The 15,415-nt window shown below is 48.5% G+C and overlaps 1 protein-coding gene across 1 annotated transcript in view; it reads right to left on the reverse strand.

Moving 5' to 3' along the window:
• Positions 1–6: 6 nt before the first annotated feature.
• The window catches only part of baz2a (bromodomain adjacent to zinc finger domain, 2A), a 16,930-nt gene continuing 1,521 nt past the window's right edge, over positions 7–15,415 (reverse strand). Inside the window, exons 3-30 of the mRNA XM_017036014.2 lie at positions 13,983–14,837; positions 10,800–12,782; positions 10,341–10,613; positions 9,913–10,251; positions 9,764–9,824; positions 9,337–9,445; positions 9,114–9,215; positions 8,469–8,691; positions 8,291–8,352; positions 8,135–8,206; positions 7,640–8,029; positions 7,290–7,544; positions 6,853–7,067; positions 6,638–6,724; positions 6,376–6,544; positions 6,213–6,275; positions 5,981–6,125; positions 5,277–5,896; positions 4,736–5,177; positions 4,278–4,433; positions 4,018–4,178; positions 3,769–3,834; positions 3,417–3,700; positions 3,189–3,324; positions 2,873–3,019; positions 2,550–2,788; positions 802–945; positions 7–458 (exon numbers count right to left, since the gene is read on the reverse strand). Coding sequence (XP_016891503.1) covers positions 299–458; positions 802–945; positions 2,550–2,788; positions 2,873–3,019; positions 3,189–3,324; positions 3,417–3,700; positions 3,769–3,834; positions 4,018–4,178; positions 4,278–4,433; positions 4,736–5,177; positions 5,277–5,896; positions 5,981–6,125; positions 6,213–6,275; positions 6,376–6,544; positions 6,638–6,724; positions 6,853–7,067; positions 7,290–7,544; positions 7,640–8,029; positions 8,135–8,206; positions 8,291–8,352; positions 8,469–8,691; positions 9,114–9,215; positions 9,337–9,445; positions 9,764–9,824; positions 9,913–10,251; positions 10,341–10,613; positions 10,800–12,782; positions 13,983–14,837 — 7,958 coding nt within the window. The 3' untranslated portion in view covers positions 7–298. The remainder of the gene's footprint in view (positions 459–801; positions 946–2,549; positions 2,789–2,872; positions 3,020–3,188; positions 3,325–3,416; positions 3,701–3,768; positions 3,835–4,017; positions 4,179–4,277; positions 4,434–4,735; positions 5,178–5,276; positions 5,897–5,980; positions 6,126–6,212; positions 6,276–6,375; positions 6,545–6,637; positions 6,725–6,852; positions 7,068–7,289; positions 7,545–7,639; positions 8,030–8,134; positions 8,207–8,290; positions 8,353–8,468; positions 8,692–9,113; positions 9,216–9,336; positions 9,446–9,763; positions 9,825–9,912; positions 10,252–10,340; positions 10,614–10,799; positions 12,783–13,982; positions 14,838–15,415) is intronic.

The raw sequence follows: 15,415 nt of genomic DNA on the forward strand, positions 1-15,415 counted from the left end.
TGGGGGGCGGGGGGGTTTAGAGAGGTATGTTGTCGAGCTCTGTTACAGGGAATGGGAACGAGTTAAAGCCGGTTCAGTGGTGGACCTGAAAGCTGATTGGCCCGTAGAGAAAAACAATAACAAAGATCTATACATACAGTATATAGCTGTACACGGGAGTACACAGAGAGTACACACTGGCCTGAAGAAGTGGTCGTGTAGAGAGTCTCTTCAGTAACAGTGTGTGTGTGTGTGTGTGTGTGTTGTGGAATGTGGGATGCTGGGAGCACCAACAGTCTACAGCGCCACCAACAGGCTCCTACTTGTCCTTTTTAGAGTAGAACTCCGCCCAGCGGCTCTCGAAGAAACGCCTCATGGAGTGTCCGGCCATCCCCACCTCCGACGTGTCCTCGTTGAACAGCTCACAGTTGTTGAAGACCAACTGGGCGTCGGCCGCGAACTCGTCGCAGCTGGAATACCTGAGGAGGAGAATCACAGCTGGAGTTAGAGAAAAAAAATCTGAAAATCAATTATCACGAGTGAGGCTGGAAATAATCGGAACATTTGAACGACCTCTCATTACTGGTGTCACCTTCAAGATTTATTTTACAAAACAACAAAATGTCTCCTTCGATTTCTTTCCTTATTTTCCTGAAGGAAACTCTGGAGGGATTAATAAAGTTATAATCTCATATAAAATTCTCACATAAAAATAAGTGTGGAAAAAAAATCAATTTTTTTTCTTTAAATTTTATTTAATAAAATTTGGCGCCATGTTCTGGATCTCTAATGCAGAGTAGTTAAAGTACGCTCCAGTCTTACCCTCCCTGGAGAAGTCTCTCTCTCATGGTGAAGAAGTCCATGGGCGTCTTGATGATGCGGCGGTAGCCTGGAACGAGTCGTGGGTTCACGGGCTCGAGGAAGGGCCAGGCGTCAGCGTGAGCCTCCATCTCCATGAGGATGATTCTGGGTGAGACAGAAGAGAAAGAGTTTAAATCAGGACTTGTTCTTCTTCAGTCTCTGACGCAACGGAGAAAGGAGAAACTCACTCGCAGAAGGTGAGGTCCGGCAGGTTGCGTGTTGTCATGCGGCGGCGTTTCGATGCGCTACTTTCCGCAGGAGGTCTGAGGGATGAAGACGAGGACGGGGCGGCCACATCCTTGTTTCGCGTCGACATGCCGGAACTACGCCGCGTTGTTGGTTCTTCTTCAGAACTGCTTTCATCGTATTTTTTCCTCTTCTTTATCCTGGTCCTGGTTTTGGAGAGTCGTTCAAACTGCCCCTCCTCCTGGAGAGAAGTAAAAATAACCGTGTTAACTGTGAGCAGACGAGGCGCAAACCAAAGATTCTAATTCCACATTCAGATTCTTACCCTGGCCACACACGTCGCACAAAACCAGTCTCCCTCTGGAACCTGAGTGAGTTTGGGCCTCAGACAGTACATGTGGCAGCCACGATCACAGCCGTCGCAGAGCAACAGGCAGTCGTCGTTGTCGCCCTTCCTGCAAATCTGACAAGTCTAACAGGGAAAAAAAAAAGGAAAACACATTAGATCATCATGAAACGCTCTTCTCGGGTGAATTTGGCTGCAAAAATATACAGGACGTCATGAGGCCTGGCTGGACTGGGAACAACATCTATAGCAGCACCGGCGTCAGACAAAGGTCAGGACCAGGAATCCCACTCACCACTTTGGTCACTGATCTCTCCCAGGCGATGGCCTTCTCCAGCTGCAGCAGACACAGACAGAGCTGTGGAGCGCTGCGACAGCGATCCAGAGCCTGACGCCAGGTCCGTAGTCTGGAGGTGATTTCACTTTCCAAACTGAAAGAGCAGAAAAGTCCTTTTTATGTCTGATTTCTAAAAATGTAAAAAAACAAAAACAAACAACTGATCACCATCGTCCATCTACACACCTCAGGGCATCCAGGGGCTGCTCATCTCCTGGTGTAGGGGTGAGAGGGGCGAGGCGCATCACCTCCGCTGGGTTCCACAGCGGCTCCTTCAGGTAGCGCCTCTCGATGTTTCGTTCAAGGTTGGCGAGTCGCAGCACGGCCAGGTCCACAGGATGTGTGGCGATGCGGGGCAGACCGGACCACTCCTTCTTGGTCCTCAAAATCCAATCGTCGCGAGGGTCGGCATCGTGTTCGTAGTACTGGAGATCGTCCCGCGAAGAGTCCGGATCAGGGATTGTATAAGGCTGAAGAAACAAGCCAGGGTTAGAGAACGACGACGATGACGACGGCCGGGGAAAGTCACAATAATTACCTGAAATTCTGCAATTGCTGCCTCTATGTTAGCGTCAGCTTCACTGGTGGTAGTCTGAGGAGGTGCCTTTGAGGAACACATGACATACACATAAGATTATGATGAATTAACATCACACTGATTCTTGCTGGAAACTGTTCACATGTTCCCTGAGGTATCTGAGCTCTATTGTGTTCATTCACTGGAGTCTCGTCTTCCTGGAGTTTGAGACTTTTTCTGTCTAAAATGACTGAAACCTGTTTGTTACCTTTAGTTGGAGGTCAGCTCCAACGACTCGCTGCTCCAGGTAAGGAGAAACTCACTCGCAGAAGGTGAGGTCCGGCAGGTTGCGTGTTGTCATGCGGCGGCGTTTCGATGCGCTACTTTCCGCAGGAGGTCTGAGGGATGAAGACGAGGACGGGGCGGCCACATCCTTGTTTCGCGTCGACATGCCGGAACTACGCCGCGTTGTTGGTTCTTCTTCAGAACTGCTTTCATCGTATTTTTTCCTCTTCTTTATCCTGGTCCTGGTTTTGGAGAGTCGTTCAAACTGCCCCTCCTCCTGGAGAGAAGTAAAAATAACCGTGTTAACTGTGAGCAGACGAGGCGCAAACCAAAGATTCTAATTCCACATTCAGATTCTTACCCTGGCCACACACGTCGCACAAAACCAGTCTCCCTCTGGAACCTGAGTGAGTTTGGGCCTCAGACAGTACATGTGGCAGCCACGATCACAGCCGTCGCAGAGCAACAGGCAGTCGTCGTTGTCGCCCTTCCTGCAAATCTGACAAGTCTAACAGGGAAAAAAAAAAGGAAAACACATTAGATCATCATGAAACGCTCTTCTCGGGTGAATTTGGCTGCAAAAATATACAGGACGTCATGAGGCCTGGCTGGACTGGGAACAACATCTATAGTAGCACCGGCGTCAGACAAAGGTCAGGACCAGGAATCCCACTCACCACTTTGGTCACTGATCTCTCCCAGGCGATGGCCTTCTCCAGCTGCAGCAGACACAGACAGAGCTGTGGAGCGCTGCGACAGCGATCCAGAGCCTGACGCCAGGTCCGTAGTCTGGAGGTGATTTCACTTTCCAAACTGAAAGAGCAGAAAAGTCCTTTTTATGTCTGATTTCTAAAAATGTAAAAAAACAAAAACAAACAACTGATCACCATCGTCCATCTACAGACCTCAGGGCATCCAGGGGCTGCTCATCTCCTGGTGTAGGGGTGAGAGGGGCGAGGCGCATCACCTCCGCTGGGTTCCACAGCGGCTCCTTCAGGTAGCGCCTCTCGATGTTTCGTTCAAGGTTGGCGAGTCGCAGCACGGCCAGGTCCACAGGATGTGTGGCGATGCGGGGCAGACCGGACCACTCCTTCTTGGTCCTCAAAATCCAATCGTCGCGAGGGTCGGCATCGTGTTCGTAGTACTGGAGATCGTCCCGCGAAGAGTCCGGATCAGGGATTGTATAAGGCTGAAGAAACAAGCCAGGGTTAGAGAACGACGACGATGACGACGGCCGGGGAAAGTCACAATAATTACCTGAAATTCTGCAATTGCTGCCTCTATGTTAGCGTCAGCTTCACTGGTGGTAGTCTGAGGAGGTGCCTTTGAGGAACACATGACATACACATAAGATTATGATGAATTAACATCACACTGATTCTTGCTGGAAACTGTTCACATGTTCCCTGAGGTATCTGAGCTCTATTGTGTTCATTCACTGGAGTCTCGTCTTCCTGGAGTTTTCGAGACTTTTTCTGTCTAAAATGATTGAAACCTGTTTGTTACCTTTAGTTGGAGGTCAGCTCCAACGACTCGCTGCTCCAGGTCCTCCACCCACTGCAGGGCGCAGACGTCGGTCTCCATGGCCTTCTCCTGAACCAGCCACGGCTGCTGCAGAGCCTCCATCAACGTGTCCTTCTGCTCCACCTTCATGTCAAATATTGGATCTGACCGTAAAATGAGACACAAACAGTTTTGGGATAAGGTGAGCGACGATTCCAGAGAACCGGGCGTTTCCTCATCTGCTCCGTTTGCCGCCCACTCACCGTCGATGGGTTTGCTGCAGATCTCTGTCAAGCTCTCCATGTGTTTGGCCAAATGCTTGTGGAGCACCCTCTCCCTGACGCCTCTGGGATGTAAGGCCTGTAAGGTGTGGTACAGCTCCTCTGGGTCCTTGATCCACCACCAGCCACGCACCATCGCTGCAAGAGAACAAAGAAGATCTCCTTAAATCAGTGGTAACACAGGATTAAATTAAAATTAAAATGTAAAAACAATTTTATAAAATAAAAACTAGCTTAAAAAAAAGCTTTTAACCACCATCATGTTAAAGAAGAGCATCACATTTTATTGTGTTTAACAGGAGCTGCGGCTGGGGTTGTACTGCCCCCGTGTGGTGAATTGGTGGAACAACACTCGAAATAGCGAAAATTTAGACCGGACAAATTGTGCAGACATCTTACAGCTTGTAATATTTAGACTAAGTGACTGTGACTGTACTCACAGGAAGGAATGGGTTTCACCACCAGCTGTGTGAAATACTGTTGCTCCAGCTCCTGGAACACAGCACCAGGAGGGCGGCCGCGGCGCTTGGCTGCAGCGCCTCGTGGTCCTCTACGGGCAGGACTGTTGCCTCTGCTGCCCCGCCTCCTCCTGCGACCTGGTCTGGTTGGGGTGTTAGGAGCAACTGGAGCAGAAGGAATAGGAGCTGCTAAAGGCTGAAGGAGTGGTAGAGATGGAGGTGGAGGAGGTGGTGGTGGTGGAGAAGATGGTGGTGGTAAAGCTGGAGGAGAAGGAGGTAGAGCTGGAGGAAGTGGTGGTGGAGGTGGTGATTGTGGGGAGGTGGTGACAGGAACTACAGAATCAACGGTTGTAGGGGGAATGTCTGGTGGTGGAGCTGGAATTACAGGGTCAGATGGAGCCAAGTCAGGCAAGGGGGGGTCCTGCTGAGAGGGAGGGGTGAGAGAGAGACAGAAGTCCTTAATGGAACAATAGTTTAGAGACAAAGTTACTTCAGAAGCAGAATAACTTCACAGCAGACAAACCTGTTGAGGTGGAGGAGCAGGCGCAGACGGAGGATCTGTGGGCTGAAGTTTGGGCGGTGAGCTGGGCGACTGGAGCTCAGTTAGGGAGACATCGTCACAGGGCTGTTTGGGAAGCACATTGAACCACTGTCCTTGTTTCTCTGCCAGCTCCTTCTTACTCTCCTCTGGTCCGTTCCCCTCAGGAGCCGCCTCCGTTGCTGGGCAGGTTCCGTTGGCTAACGTCTCCTGTGTCTGGTTGAGCCAGCTCTGGAAAGCAGTTTGCGTGAGGTCTTGCGGGCAAATGCTGGGTGACCCCGGTCCCTCGTCACTGCCCGATCTGACACTACTTCGACGCCTGCGGCGACTCTTCGCCGTCCGTAGATGGAGCTCCACTTCTGGTTTGATTTTGCGGGGGCGACCACGTCCTCGGGGTCTGCTCATGAGAGATGCAGTCCCTGGGAGGGGGTCCACCTCTGGAGACAGAGTCTGGTTCTCAGTGGCGGACGTGGACATGGGAGAAGAAGGCAGAGCAGAGGGAGACGCAGGGGGAGACGCAGAGGTAGTCATGGGAATGTCTTCAACTTTGGGCTCCTTCTTGAAGAAAGTGACTGGAACTTCAGCTATGAGGACGTCCTCTGAACCTGTGAGAGGAACAGAAACGATACCATGAACAAATACTGAAAAGAAGTACATTTTTGAGCCTTTCATTTTTTTATTAGACTCACCCAAAAGCTCTTCAGGACCCTCCACCAGAACTCCTCCGAGGTGAGGAAAGGCCGTGTATCTGCGCTGATACCGGTCCTGGCCCAGCAAGATTGCCCGCATAGACTGCGAAGACTGTTGCAGCTTCTTACGGAAAAATGCTTGGCGCTGTGGAAGAAAAAACAAACAAAAATAAAAACATTAATGTGTTAATAAAAACACAACAACAACACACCTGTGCAGCAGCAGTCTTACCTTCGTTAGCTTATCGATTTGTCGTTCAAGTTCTGGAATGCTGGCGTTGGTAGGACTCTCCATCTGTCAGAGAAAATATAAATAATCAGTTTATTTAAGTCGGTTGATTAAGTTGAAGAACTTCTGACTTCTTGGTGTCAGTGCCCCCAGTGGCGACTCTTACATCGCTGAGCTTCGGCTCTTCTTTGCGTGCACGCCGGTTTCCTCTCTCTGAGCCGCCTTCCTCCAGACTGAGGTTTTCCTCCTCGGCCACTCGAGCACTGCGCCGCCGCTCCTCGAAGCACAGCTCTTCCTCTGAGCGTCCCGTACGGCGAGCTAGCGCAGCCTTTATCCTAAAAAACGCAGACGTTGACAATAACGGAGATGCTGATTTGGTTTGGTTATAGATCTGAGGGTTTTAATATTTTTGATGGCTGTAATCTTACCGTCGCAACTTCCCCTCAATGATCCACTTGTTCTTCCTGAAGGTTGCCATTAAGGTTGCCATGTCTTCTGGTGTGTTCTCAACGTCGCTGTAACCACAAAGCGAGACAATCATGTAAAAATGTCACTAAAAACAAAAGTGTTTTCTTTTAAAATGTCACTAAAAACAAAAGTGTTTTTTATTTTTTTTAAAAAATCCCAACATTCCAGGTCTAACCTCGTCACGGCGTTGCTGCCGTTCAGCTCGTCGACCAGGAAACCCAAGATGGCCGCCTTGGTGTCTGGAGGCAGGGAATGAAATGTTTTGGTCCTCAGTGTGTTGCACACCTCCGTCTCATAACCATGAGATTCCAAAAAGATGCGAAGAGGTTCAGAAACTGTGCTGCGGGTCAGCTCCAAGTCCACCAGCTTTTCACCGAGGATCTTGACAGACTGAGGGTTGACAGGACGACAGAGAGGCTTTTTATACCGTTTCTAACCATGTAATATATACAAATATATGTATATATATACATGCATATGTATTTATGGGTATAACAGGTTCTCTATATTTGCTTTAATGTATACGGTACATAGTAGTATTAGTGGTAGTACTTTACATAGTACTGTATATTTGTCACTTATCGTTTCCTACTTCCAACTCTAATCTCCTACCTGATAGTAGGATGGAAGGCCCGGGTCGTGCAGCGCAGCCTCCACCAGCTTAATGAGCAGGTCTTGGACTTCTCCCTGACCGTCACCCAGACCGAGGAGACCTTCCTGTAGGGTCGAGAGACTGGGGATGTCCTTGGGCACATTGAGACCGAGCAGTTTCCCGTAGCCATGTAGAAACTCCACCACAGCCAGGCAGTGTGAAAAGGCTGTGCCGGAGAGAACCACCCCGGGGATACGAGACAACTCTGGCAGTGGCTGTGAGGGAGACAGAGTTCAAAGGTCGTGATCATGAACCAACCAGGACTGTAGAAGACTACTGCAGACTTGCTCTGTTAGATTTTCAATCCTACTTTGTGGTCCGTGAGGCACATGTCCTCAGTGGGCTTCTTCAGCTCCTCTGCAATCAGCTGCTGCCTCTTCCGTTCCTCCATGCGTTTCTGCGCCTGGGCTCTCCTCTCGGCGGCTCTCTTCGCAGACAGAGCAGCGCGAGCTGCGGCCTCTGCTGCGGCCTCCGCCTCGGCCTGAGCTTTGGCCAGAGCCTTGGCTTTGCTCCGAGCCCCGAGGACCCTCTTGCCCTGGGCGATCCTCTCCTCGTCTGTCTGCTGAACTGGAGGAGGCTCCACCTTCACTGACCTCCTGCGGCCGGGCTTCTTGGGTTCTGACGCTGGCAGTGCACCCCGTGGAGATGTTGGGGTGGTACCGTCGGCCTTGGCCTCCGGGCCCTTTGTATCGTGTTCAAGCTTTGAGTAGAAAAAAGGTTTGTACATAAACAAAAACTGAAAACTACTGAAAAAATGAAACCAGTGGAGCTCGATGACAGTCAGTTGAATCATTTGAATAATTACCTTAATCTTGGCTCTCTTTTTTTCTTCCTTCATCTTCTTCATTTTTGTCTCCTCTCTTCTCTTAATTCTTGCCTAAATTAAAACAATATAAAAATTAAACAAATGAATCCCAAATATCAAAACTATCACATTGTGTGTAATGTCTGGACTACACACCTTTTTCTTCATTTTCTTTTTGATTTTGGCCATTTTTTCCTTCTCTTCTTCTGTAAGAGCTTCTATAAAACACAGACACACACACACAAGAGCTTCTATAAAACACAGACACACACAGTTCAGTCACATGATCTTAGGTCAGGACATACAACATCTTCATATTCCACAGGTCTGTCACCTTTAGCCTCTAGTCTCTGCAGCAGCTTGGCGTCGACCTTCGTGAGGAGGTCAATCATTTTGGTTTTGGGGGGTCTGCCAGGACGCCGACCCTCCGCTCCTCTCACGCCTCGAATTGTTCTTGGTTTCTCTTTATCGGGGTTCGGAGGTCGGCCCCGTCGGCCAGTGATGGCCATGATCATGGAGGGAATCTCCTCGTTGGCCAGGATGAACCACTTCATGCCCTGAAACACGGCATCAAACAGTTCATCACACATTTTTGACATTTTATTTTTCATAAAATGACACCAAAGATTGGTTTGTAACTTGAATTGGTTCACATCCACTTAATAATTAAAATAATTGTATGCTATATTGCAACTAAACAGTATCTTAATGGCATTTTTGGATTGGATCTCGTTCAGTTGAGCTCCGTGACAGAACAGTTTGGATTGGATCTCGTTCAGTTGAGCTTTTTGAGTCCAAAATTGTCACTCAGTTTGGTAAATCTTGGAGGGAAATTGGAAACATCCCAAAGGCTAAATTTCTTATGTCCAGATGTACGTATTCTTCTTCTAAATAACAAATTCTTACCACGTTACTATGACAACGTAAACCTGAAGTGCACACATACATGAGACGACGGTTACAGAAGAACCAGACCAACCTCAGCAGTCTCTCTCTCCTCGTAGAAGTCTCCGACGGGCATCCGTGGGCTGAAGCTGAAATGTTCCCTGGTGACCACGCTGTCGGTGTGTTTCTTCAGATACTGAGCAAAGTCGTTTGGACGCAGCAGAAGACGAGACAGAGACAAAAGCAAACATCGGTTGTTGGTGACAGAACCCAAGTTAACATTGGCTTTCTGCCTGTTGTAAAGAAACCAGAAGTACCTTCAGGATTTCAGGGAACTGCTTCATCCTTCTGCCACACGGGGTGTAGTACCAGGTCTCACCTTTCATGCGGTTTTCTTTTTTCTTTACTCGAATCTCTCGTTTCCACCTGTGGTTCAAGAAGTTTATCGTCACACTAATGTCATAGATCCAGATTTTAAATTCCACAATAAAACAAACTAAAGCTGGAATTTAAGATATATTTAAAAGTTTGTAAAACAGAATAAAGTTTGTAAAACGACGCACACACTCCAACCCATAGGTGGCAGTAATGCAGCTACAGTTTGAAAACGAACATAAATTCAAGCTGCTGAAATTTCCCCCAACATACTGTATATGTTTCAATATAATTTTAATTAGAAAAAAAATATTTTAAGAATGAATATCTTTCTAAATCACATCTGTTTGAAGTTGAAAGAATAATTACCCATGGAGCAAAGCAAACTGGACCTGCTCTTCTGTAGCAACTCTCCGCCTGTTAGTGTCACCTGTTCGATGTAAATGAACAGAATTAGCTGTAATTACCATCAGGTTGAAACAAAACACACAAACAAAAAAAAAGACCAGTGTTGTTACCGGAGCCGTCATCGTTTTCCTCGGCGTCCTCGGCCTTTTGGTCTTTCGGCACGTTTCCATCTTGTTCCTCCTTCTTGAGTCTTTTCGCCTTCTTGATCTTCTGGTACGACGGGGCGAGGGCAGATGCACTTGCCAGGACGGCTTCAATGGTGGCTGTGATTGAATCCACCTGCGTGGTCTGAGTGCCAGCCTCTCCTGGTTCATCGGAGCTTTTACCTGCAGCGTCCGCTCGGAACGACTTCCTCTTCCTCTTGGTGCCTGTGGTCTTCTCCGCCTCGCTGCTGACCTTCTCTGCTTTAGGGGTTCGTGCCCGAGGTTTTCTCTGGGCCTCCTCAGGAACTGAAGTGTGGGGATAAACAAAGGAGAAACTTTAAGCGAATCCACCATTTTTTTAAACCCGATAATGCTGAAACCAGAACTTCAAATACCTGGAGTTTTTATCCACAGAGTTTTGGGCGTTCGCTGTTTGCGTGGCTTTCCCACGGCGGCCTGCTGTTCTTCTGCAGCAGACGCGTTCTGATCAGTTACTGGGGGCATTAGCGGCAGACCTCGGCTGTCCACTGGAGTGCTGAAGGTGAAGTTCTCTTCTCTCATGTTAAACGTGGGCAGAGGCGACGACTCGTCGACGGGGGCTTTGATGTGCAGCCGTCCAGCTACGTCTGGGGTCTCGGGTACCCTGGTCTCCCAGTCTGGTCCTGGTTCTGATTCAACAGAGAGAAAAATTACTGAGAAACAAAGATAAACAGCAGCAACAGATGTTGATGTAACATTGGTCGTCCCCACGTCCTCCCTGAGGGTTGAACCAATACTGGAATCAGGATTTGGTGGAAACATCAACTCACTGTAGGGCAGAGATAAAAAAAAACACTTCTAAGTAATGTAAGTACCTGGATGACCAATGTGTGACTTGGACCCGTCACTTGCGTCCACAGAAGGTTCTTCCATCTGAGCGCTGCTGTTGAAGGAGCAGCTCAGCGTTGATTCTCCTTCAACGTGGTGACTGACTCCTGTCTGGTCATCTTCAGAGCTCTCCTCTTCCCTGGTGGAGTCCAGCGTGTCCTCTCTGGAGTCTCCTGTCAACAGGTGGCTGTCCCTGGTGGTGTCAAACGCTGTAGATGTTTCGTCTTTCGTACAGTAGGAGCTGTAGTATTCAGAAGTCTCGCTTCTCAACTGAAAGCTCCTGTAAGAGTCACTGACCCACGAGCTGTCGTCGTCCATGACAGATGTGTCATCGTGGACCGAGCTGGCCTCGGCCTGAGGAGCCCTGTGACCACTATCAGGCTGGGGAGCGGCAGGTGGAGACGTGGTGAACCCGTGTTCAGTCGGATGTTCTGCCCTGGAAGTGTGGAACTGTGAGAGCTCTCTGGTGGTACTTGGCTCCACCCCGGAGTCTTCAGTCTCACGGATGACAGCTGCACTAGACTGTGTGTGCTGCTTTTCATCACCCTCCTGTTTGTTGCTGGCAGCTGGATCAGAAGAGGCCGCGGTTTGAAAAGGCTTTCCTGGAAGATCAGAGAAGGATCTGTGACAGAACGTGTCAGAGTTACGGCTCTCAGTCAGTTCTACCTCCTGAGGTGTCTTAGATATCGACTGAGGATGACAGTGTTGTTCTTCATCTTTTTCATTCCTGTTATTTGCCAACACTTTCCTCTCCTCACTGGCGGTGTAGCCCTCTGGGTCGGGAGGCAGCTTCACACATGCACTGGTGTTGGGCGGATGCTGCTGAGAGCTAGACTGTTGAACCACCTGTGAGGACAGACCCCTTCCTGGAGACGAGGACATCAAGGCATGAGGAGTGGACAGAAGTGCAGTCCTGGAGGCTTGAGTGTTCAGAAGAGGTAGGGCAGGCAGAGGTTGGACCTTAGGGCTTTTATGAGCTGAGGCTAAGGGCGAGCCCACATCTGACAACAGAGCTGGTGCAGCAGGAGAAAGACCACTTTTGAGAGGCGGAGGAGTGCGTGTTTGGAAATGGGACATGAGCGTGGGCGCTGAAGGTTTGTGTTCAAGTGAAGAAGTCACTGCTGCAGACGTAGACGAAGAAGACTGGACCAGACCATGATGACCTGATGGATTGCTAGGACCTACAGATGCAATGGTGGATATTAATTTAGGGGGGTGGGGCCTGTTATGTTGGGTGCTAGAAGAAATGGAATTGTGGGACATGTAAGCTCCTTGAACCATCTGCTGTAGAGACGTGATGGCAGCAGATGCTGAGACGGCTGTACTGGGTCCAGACGGTACAGGAGGTAAAGGGGACAGACGGATCACAGACTCTGAAGAAGAAACAAGTGGAGGATGAGAAGAAGAGGCAGGTCTTGGTTCACTTGTACTCAGAGAAAAAGGCATAGACAACTTTGGAGGAGATGTTGGTAAGGTTGAGGAAGAAGGCCATGCCGACAGGATCTTAGGTCCAGCAGGAGCCATTTCAGAAGGGAGAGGACTGAGGCCTGGAGAGGAACGCCTTGAAGGAGAGGATGGAGACTGAAGAGAGGAGACGTTGAACGACAGAGACATCTGTGACTGAGTGGATGAAACAGCAGGTGGAGATGCAGGAGATCCTGATCCAGACAGAGGTACAGAACCTTTGGTCAGCGACACCGACACCGGTCCCGGGGATGAAGACTTTGAGAGCTGAGATGAAGCAAACCCAGGAGGTGGATTAAGGGCTGCATCTTTGATCGAAGAAACCTTTTCTGGAGACTGAGCTGCCGACTGGTCAGAGTTCCGTTTGAAATCACTTGGAGAACCAACATAAGCTGCCGGAGGTTTGGATGAAGAGCCGTCCGTTTTGGGTAGTTTTTGTGCAATTACCGCCTTTTCACTGCCATTGTAGCTCGTGTCCTCCTCCCTGACAGACTCCTTGGTGTTCCCTAAAAGACGATCAACCAAAAACAGTCAACACATGAGGCCAAGGTGGATAAAACTCATGGCTTTCTTCTCTTAGTAAACAGTCACACAGTAACAAAACTTTCTTCTCTTAGTAAACAGTCACACACTAACGGACCTGCCTGCAGTTACACTAGTCTAGCAGCAGTTAGTACAGGTTAGTAACCCTGTAATACAAACCCATTCACAAACCCTGAATTAACCAACAGAATTATTCAATTACCCACGTGGTTTTAACACTCATTTTACTACACTAACAATGTGAACGGGTCACCCAGTACCAGTACCAGTCCTGACGTTCTAATGAACTGCACATGCTCCACACTTTACTCACGCCTACCCTACTAAAATCACATGCTCCACACTTTACTCACGCCTACTTGTCTGCATAGACAAATTGTCAAGAAAATTATTGATCAAATCATAATCACAACATTTATCACTTATATAATAATATAATATAATAATATACAGAGAGAGCAATGCTCCGACTACTGGAAAGATCTACAATCATGCCCCACTTAGATTTCACACAGCATTCATTGGCTATTGCTGCGAGAGACTCTGTTGGTCAAACAGTGGTACTACACCTCAAGTCAGCATTCATTGGCTATTGCTGCGAGAGACATCTGTTGGTTAAACACTGGTACTACACCTCAAGTCAAGCATAAACAGGCAAACTGACCAAATACTAATTTAACATGAAGTTTCAAAGAAGCCAATGCTTAATTTTGTCTTAGTTTGACCCCAGAACCAAAAACACCTTCACTTCAGTACCACGTTAGATGAGACAACTTTGTATTGTTGCATTATTGTCGATGACAACAACGGAACAATCACTCAACTCTTTCCAACTGCGCTACGAATACTCCAATCTTAAAAATGAAATATTTAGCTCAACAACATGATTCTTTTTAAACAACATGGCTGCAAATATATTTGAATTGAACTGCGACACAAGCAGGAAGTGTGTAAGCTCCAGCGTGGCCAAAAGAGGAAGACTAAATTTTAGTCACACATTGATTTACACCCTAACTGTCAAAATAACCCAGTGGGAGGCTGGTGTCGGGAGGGGCCTAATCACCATGTGCTGACCCCTGATACACCCCCCACCCTCTAAGAAGGAAAAGCTGAAAGTCGTTTTGCTTCACAGAAATATGAAAAAAAATATATATATATTTTACCTTGGATGACAGATGGCTTTTTGCCATCCCTGTTCTGGATCTTGGGTGATTCACCGTGCAGGCCTTTTGGCGGCGACATCACTGTTGATGAAATCCCCTCAGGTAGAGGGCTACCAGTGGTCACTGTGCCTGAACTGTGATGCTGCGGACTGCCGTGAGGTGAGGCAAAACTCTGGTCAGCAGCAGGACTCAACTGACACTGGCGTTGAGTCGGTGACTGTGGTGGTGGTGGTGGTGGTTGTTGCTGCTGAGATGACATGGTCAGGTGCTGGGGCTGATGCTGGTACAAGGGCATTCCATTAGGGATCACACCATAATGCTGAGGTTGTTGGTGCTGCTGGTGGTGGTGTGGGCTGCGGTGTGACTGGAGGTGTTGCTGTGATGGTTGATGTACGGTGGGGTGTGAGGACTGCTGGTGATGCGGTGGTGTAATCCCATGCTGTGTCTGGCTCTGGTAAGTTCCATAAATACTGTAGCCGACCTGCTGAGGGACTGGGTTACTCCTGTTCCAGAACTGACTGCCAGGAAGGGGCACGTTTGGTGGCCCTGCCGGCGGGGGCTGGTGGGAGCCTTCCACACTCCCATTCAGTTGGTACTGTCCATGACCCTGGAAGTGGTGTTGTGACTGAGGCTGTGCCATCCCAGCCGCCGGCTGCTTCTGGTGCAGTCCATGCCCTGCAGATGTGCCCATGGATGGACCATACTGAGGATGCCCTCCCCACAGGTATTCATAACCCCTGCTACTCTGTTGGTGGCTGCTCATGCGCGGGTAAGGAGCTGTGGGTGGGAGGGAGCTAGGCACACCCGATCCAAGTACAGTAGTTGTGCCATTCACATTAATCTCGCCGTTTATATCTGTTACACAGAGAAAACATAATAATCAGACACATGTGAAAACAGACAGAGTTGTCTGAGGCTCTGTACAGATAAAAGGGGGGAAAATTAAAATATTTTTGATAAAACTAAGTCCAAGATTAAGTCCAATTTTAATAAGAGAATGCAGTTCACTACCATCAAGACATCAATCCCACCTTTGTGTGTTTACGTGTAACAACTGCCACCCCAGTGTGTGCATTTACCTAGTGTTTCAGGTTTGCACATTAAGAAGGAAGTGTGATGGGACTAAGAATGTGTCGGCACGCAGCGTAGTTTTTAATGTGCTCAGCGCAAACGCAGCTACACACTCACTCAGTTTTATGCCCTCAAGTGCAACACAACAGACAACTGGCCTTACTTTCTGTCTCCCATTGTTTGTTTTTTAGGTGAACTGTCCAAAACAAAGAAACCAACAGCAGAGAAAGAAGCCTCTCAGCAGTCCATCGCTCATGCTCAGTGTGGTTATGTGGTAAAACGAAACCTTTGTGTCTTACTCTTAATAGGTCAAATTCCAAAAAAAAAAAAAAAAAAAAAAAAAATTTAATAAACAAATGGGG

Source organism: Cynoglossus semilaevis, chromosome 10 (genome assembly GCF_000523025.1).
Source record: "Cynoglossus semilaevis isolate Cse_v1.0 chromosome 10, Cse_v1.0, whole genome shotgun sequence".
NCBI lineage: Eukaryota > Metazoa > Chordata > Actinopteri > Pleuronectiformes > Cynoglossidae > Cynoglossus > Cynoglossus semilaevis.